Below are 7212 nucleotides of genomic sequence, written 5' to 3' on the forward strand. Positions count from 1 at the left end.
CCACAATATTCAAGCCGAGAGTGCACATGACTGTTATAAATTATAGCTAACTGCTCATCAGTGAAGAAGTTCCGGACTCTGTACAATAATCCAAGTTTCTTTGAGGCGGTTTTAGCAAGTGATCTGACATGAGAGGTCCAAAAATTTCAATACTTTTGGAGATGGAAATATTAGTAGCACTGAAGGCAATGAACGAATCTGGCAATATCTGTCTATTAGTAAACTGTATATATTTAGTTAATTTTGGAGATAGCTGTACTGAGTTGAGAGGTAGAGATATTAGACTTTGTAAATGGATGTCTGAGTGTGAATGAACTATGTAGTGTTGAGTCATCTGCATATGAGCGAATGGGATTGTGGGTGACAGAGAAGAGATCATTGATATGAACCAGAAATAGGGTTGGCGCCAGAACTGATCCATGCGGCAAGCCGGCGTTAATTGAATGGAAATTGGAATATACATCATCTACTTTTACTCTTATTTTCCTGTCACTAAGATAATATGTCCTGGACTACGTTGCCTGTCCTCGGTACCTTACAAGTACAAGGGATCTATTCTCTCTCTCTCTCTCTCTCTCTCTCTCTCTCTCATCACAGTAAATGACAGTTTTGTATTATAATCATACCATAAATAGCCAACCTATTCAGAATATATAGCTCTCGCCATTATACCCAATTTTCCAGTAATTACTGAGAACAGTTATTGTGTGATAATGAGCGAGATGAGGCCATTAGCCCTGATTCACGACAAGACATAAAACTGTGGCGTAATATTTGCTGAAACGTTTATTGTTGTCGCGGTACGCTGAGGAATAATGGCCAAGTACCATTAGACCTTGTAATGTAACACCCAGTTTTACAACCGAGGGTCTGGGGAGAAAAAAAAAAAACCTGGTATTCATGGTCATCCAGTCAAATTGTCAGCGTCGGATCGATTGACTTGAGAAAAGACTCGCCAGTGTTGCACCTTAGTCATACTCCCCAGGCAAAAAAAGGCATTTTGCTAAGTTAATTTTTGGCCTATGTTACAGTAGTTTGGTATTGGTTGGCTTAACATTAAAACACGGCTTTCCTGATTATTTTTTGGTTAATTATCAGACTTCTGTCATCAACTACCGAGTGAAGGTGCTACGCCTACAAGTGTCAGGACTCTAAAATATCTTAATACATAGTAGCTAGCAACATTCATAGAAAGTCGAGAGGTTAGGTGTGTCAACTTAGGGCCCAAAGGAAATGACGTTGGCTCCTCTCCGGAATGTCTCACACAGTACAACAGCCCACAAGCAGTGCCTCGTGACCATACACACACACACACACACACACACACACACACACACACACACACACACACACACACACACACACACACATACAAACAGAGGCTTCTAAAACATTTCAACGACAGTGTAGCCCACGTGATGGAAGTTCTTACATACGGAGAGAAAGAGGAGGAAAAGTCTGAAGGAATTAGGAGGTTGGAGAAGAGACAGCGAGAAGAGGGGTCTAGCGAGAGAATGGCACGGTGGGCTGTGAGAAGTTAGCTAGCATATAAACGCTCTTGTGTAATACACGCAGTGTTCATCTTGAGCTTTCCCTTTGAAGACAATAAAACTACAGTCAAGCCCCAGTATCCATATTTAACTTCTGTCACCGACTACAAGTGAACGGAAGCTACTTCCTCACTTATTTACTCGGCTACAACTACTATATAATCAATTACAAGACTGATACAAGAGAACTCCGGCCTTACCTTCACCATATAAAATGATGTGTATGGAACGATGCCATTTCTCGATGTCCTCGTGAATCAAGATGAATACTCCTTCAACACGGATGTTTACGTGAAGACAACGAACTCTTGCCACTGCCTACTCGAGTGTAGTGAGTGTCCACAGAGATATAAGGACTGAACGATACTGTAGATGCTTACATCCGAAGAGCACTCACTCACTGCAGCTGTTGGCAACAAGTACACAAAGAAATGGAACGCTCTATACAAGTATTAATCAATAATGGCTTCTCTAATAAGAACATCAACAGACAAACAAGGAATATCATCGATAACTGGTACCGTATAACAAGAATAGCGACAGAAACCATAAGTAGGAGGATGGCATCAACTTTATTCCAGAGCCATCTCCTCAACAGCCTACAAGGAAAAAGAAAGAATTATAAAACAAACAATGAACTGAAATGAGAAACCATTAAACCCTGAAAAGAGACTTAATCTAGTAATATACTACAATAGTAAAAAGATCAGTTGCCTGCTACTAAGGAACAGCCCCACCGGGAGAGAGACATACCTCAGAGGTCGCATGGTGTATTCAGATTTACGTGTCAACGAGGCAACTACCAAGCTCTCCTTTCTGCCTGTGTAGGCATGACGACCATGAAATTGTCTCGACGCCTGAGTTACCACCTAACACCAGGAGCATCTAAAAGGATACCTTAAATAGGAACACAGTGCTTCCCTTACATGGAAAATATTGGAAGAAATAACAGAAATTCTAACTACATGTGAAGATGTGCGACGCCTCTCCATACTTGAAGCACTGTATATCAAAGAGCTTAACTAACCCTAACTCAATATGCAAGTGGAAGATCACCAAACCCTCCCTAGCTTACGGTGGGCCACACCTCAATTATAATAACTAATCAGGATCGAGTACACGAAGGTGTCCGATCCAGGACACGAATTAAATAGCGCGCACCTCGCCTGCCCACCACTCCATGACCAACTTCTGAACAGGCAGCATCTCGTGCGCCAACTTAGTGAAACTCGGGTAGCCAGTCCCCTAGACTTTTTCAGCACCTTGCTTCTGAAGACTGCATACCGACTATGACTCTTTGTGCTACAGATATACTGCGTACGTCAGCAGGCAGCAGTATACTGCCAAGCAGGACTGATCCTGCTTCCTACATTTTCCTTTCCTAACTTCCACCCCCTCCTACTACTCCCCCACCACAAACACTCACACACACATCCAACACATTACACACTATCACCCATGGCCCTTGAATTCTATGCCCACCCAGCCGTAGGATTTCCTGCCACTCCACTACTGGCAAACCGAACCCTGAGGGAAGGCCGTTTAGGGCCACGACGAAGGGGGTCACTAGGTGACTGGGAGCCAGGGAGTGGTAGGGAGGCACCAAGCTGTTAGGGTTTAGGTTCCCCTATAGAAACAGTCCAGTGTAGGTGCAGGGGATCCCTCCCTACGGCGCTCTTCAGAGAGTGGGGGAAGTCAAAACCCAGCACTGAGGACCACCGGCATAGGAAGGCCTGGGGAAAACCTCTTTCCCTCTCACCTCTGTCAGCACTATGAAGAAAAGCCAACCAGTGTCCAACACCTTGAAAAGAGCCATCCCAAAAGGTCCTCCACCTAAGCAGCTGAAGAGTGGCAGATCCAAACCACCGGCTCTGACAACACTGACAAGCACGAAATCTCAAGACCCTAAACCTCCGGCAGAGACCAAGCGACCAAGAACCCCGGAAACAACATCAGAGGAGTCAAAGAAGTAAGGAGATACTCATGCCCCTGGTAAAACAACCTCTGCAGCAAGCAACCTAGATGATTTCTTCTGTCCTTCCCCAGAGAGCCTAGACCTCGTCATCGATATGGACACCTCCTCTCCACCCCCGACCGACTCAGACAGCGAGAACAACTCAGGAACCGAGGAACAGCCCCCCCCCCCTCCTCACCAAGACCAAACCTCTCTCCCCCAAGCTAACTCCAGCACAGAAGATGACTTCACGGTGGTAACTACGAAACGAAGAGGGCAAACCCAACTGTACCTCAACAAACCAATGACCCCTCCACTCCACCAACCTCTCAGAACACAGGAAAGGGCAACAGCTCAGCCACACGACCAACCCACCCCAGCCGAGACGCTTCCACTAGGAGAAACCCGGCAGTATCCATGAGATCACAGCCCCGTCCTCACACACCCTACCCAGCCTTCCTAGTCCCAAAACAAGACTCCTTCCCAACTACAATCGAACTGGTAATGACACTGGAAGAAGAATGCCCCCACCTCAAATTCACCACATCAATGAGAAGAGACTACAGCCTGGTGCTACACCCTCTAGACGACACATTCCTGAAAATCCTCCAGTCCTGCAACACAGTGGCAGGGAAGCCTGTCACTATAACCCAAATAGATCTGAACCAGGCCACACGGAAGGTCATCCTTATGGGTTACAACCTATGGCTACCCCTAATCCCCATCCTAAAACACCCACAGGTGGAAGAAGCTGTATGATACCAGACAAATGGGATAGCCACCAAACAGGTCTTAGTCACCCTAAGAGGCATCACTCCGCAAAAACTCGAACTGGGAAACTGGGGCACGTTCTACCTAAGACCTTACTCTCCAGAACTGCTCAGATGCTTCAACTGCCAACAGTTCGGGCACCACCAGTCGAACTGCACGCGCCCTCCAATATGCGCCATCTGCAGCGGGAAACACAAAACCGAGCAATGCTTGACCAAATTCAAAGCCAAGCAGCCAATAATGACAAAATGCCCCAACTGCTGTGGACACCATCACGCCTGGAACAGGTTATGCCCAGCCCGCCTGGAAAGAGTAAGGAGGAGCATAGAAGGACAGACAAAATGGGTGCAGGAGAAGCTTCAGACCTCCCCTGCCCCTCCAGGAACATTTGTCTGGGGCCAGCAAAACAACAACACCCCCCTCCCTTGACCCAAGCCGAATTTCCTCCCTTCCCTGCAAGCAAACAGCAACCAAACACTCTCAACCCTCTACAACCAAATCCAGCCCCTGTCAACCAAACTCCACAAACCACAACCATCCTCCCATCCACCCCAGCCGACCCCCCCACGGAGACCTCATCAGTACAACCCAGGACTTCCCCCCAAACCCCCCCCCTCACTAATGACAGCAACCTCATCAACACAAACCGAGAGCACAGCACAACCAGGAAAGATACTAGTGGATCAGGAAGCTCTCCTCATTCCCGGCCGGCAACTTGGGAAGGCAATAATGACAGTTATGGGGATGCTACTGGGTCATCCCCTAGATCGCACAACACTAAACGAGGTAATAAACAAGTTGGGTGGAGGACCCATACCTCTGCAACAAAGGCGATTACCCCCCCAGAAGAAATCACACGCCCTCCCCCAGCTTTAGCAGCCCCCAAGAACGCAACTCCCCACACGACCCCAGTGCCACACTCTCAATCACGAAAAACAAAAGACCACAGGAGGAGAACAGCCTCCCTAGAAGACAAAAGGGGATCTCGCCCACACTCATGGTCACCACTGGAGACCAAAGAACCCCTATCACCAATGGCCCTGCCGTCCCAAACACTCACCCACAAGCCAGACCTCCACCACCTCCAACACAATACACCCCTCCTAACACCCTAAACATCGCTCAGTGGAATTCTTGGGGAGCCAAAAACAAACGAGCTCTTCTGGAAGAGACTGCACACAGACACAAAATAGACATTTTCCTTCTACAAGAAACACTTATCCCAGCTCACCACACCATTAGACTCAAAGGTTTCACCTCTCACATCCTCCCACACACCCGAAACGGTCCTAGAGGCTGTGCCATACTTATAAGAAACCACATACACAGCACACCTATTCATGCCACCCCCAGTGTGGGGAAGGAACAGAAATACAGGGGATCTAGGTAACATTAAAAGATGGTACCCTGCAGATCATTAACATCTGCTGCAGGCCATTGGCAGAACTAAACCTCGCCGAACTATTCACAGCTGCCCTAAACCGACCAACCCTCATTGGAGGCGATTTTAATGCACATCACACGCGACTTGGTTCCCCAGCATATACAAACCGGGCCGGCCAACACATAAATGAACTCTTAGACGAAACAAATGACATAGCCATCCTAAACGACCCTATCCTACCAACTCACCTACAGGGAGGACGGCTGGACCTAACATTCGCCTCCACAACCACACAGTGGAACATACACCAACCTTGACATCTGACCACCATGCCATTCTTATCACGCTTGATTACGCCCCTCTACCAAGACCCACCGGACCCCCCCCCCAGACACAATACAAAAAAGGCTGACTGGAACCTCTTCCGCTCCTCACTTGAAACAATTCTAACCGGACTGCAGTCCCCACAAAACCTAGATGAACACGAAAAACAAATAACCTCAGCCATCCAAACTGCAGCAGACATAGCCATACCACTAACCTCCTCCTACCACCGCTACTATAAAGATCACTGGTTCTACTGCAACCGAGTGAAAGAACTAAACCACAACCTCAACAGAGCCAAAAAAAATTTACAGATCCAACCCCGCCCCCGAAGGGAGACAATATCTCCAAGCAGTCATCCACCTATCCACCACGGAAAAAAGCAAAATCAAAGAGAACAAATGGCTCAAGTGGTGCTGCTCCCTAGGAGCACACACAAACCTAGGCACACTCTGGAAAAAATTAAGAGCAGTTTCAGGCCCTCCGTCAATCAGGATCCCCTCCCAACCGGACCCACAAGGGGAAGCATAAAGGTCTGCAGCAGCATTCGCCTCACACACATCCCCAGAACAACTCCCACAGATCACCAGAGCACGACAGAACGTCCTACATACGAGATGCTCACAGCTCATCACTACAGCAAAAACCCAGCCCAGCACAAGAGACCATCCTTTCACCACCCACGAACTCGAAGAATCACTGAAAACAAGCTCAGACACAGCACCAGGCTTAGACAAGATCACTTACTCCATGCTAAACAACACTGGCCCCACAGCACGAAAAGCTATTCTCGGTCTGATTAACCACTCCTGGAGCTCAAGCCGACTCCCCTCTTCATGGAAAAAGGCAGCCATCCAGCCTGTCCCTAAACCCAAGGATAAGAACACCTTCCGGCCAATCTCCCTTCTAAGCTGCCTTGGAAAAAAGGCAGAAAGAATGGTCCTACATCGCCTCCAATGGGCCACAGAAGAACACCAGAGTCACTTCTTTGCCTGCATAAAGGGAGGAGGTACTGCAGAGTGCCCCGCCACCTTCCTAACAGAGCTCAGAGGAGGACGTGGACTGGCCGTCTTCCTGGAACTTGAAAAAGCCTTCGAGCTGGCTTGCCCAGAAGCCATTCTCACCGCCTTGTCCCACAAATGAGTAAATGGATGCCTCCTCTGCTTGCTCTAGGACTTTTTCAAGGACCGGGAAGCACTAGTCCACTTTCAGGGGCAGACATCCGCCTT

General features: G+C 47.9%; 1 protein-coding gene across 1 annotated transcript; it reads left to right on the top strand.

Moving 5' to 3' along the window:
- The first annotated feature begins 6733 nt into the window (after window positions 1–6733).
- LOC145411345 (uncharacterized) lies at window positions 6734–7126 on the top strand. Its single transcript, XM_080281372.1, has one exon. The coding sequence runs from the start codon at window positions 6734–6736 to the stop codon at window positions 7124–7126; it is 393 nt and encodes a 130-aa protein (XP_080137498.1).
- Window positions 7127–7212: the final 86 nt, after the last annotated feature.

The sequence above is a fragment of the Coenobita brevimanus genome, chromosome 89, assembly GCF_032717465.1.
Source record: "Coenobita brevimanus isolate Jiangsu-jjx chromosome 89, ASM3271746v2, whole genome shotgun sequence".
Taxonomy (NCBI): domain Eukaryota; kingdom Metazoa; phylum Arthropoda; class Malacostraca; order Decapoda; family Coenobitidae; genus Coenobita; species Coenobita brevimanus.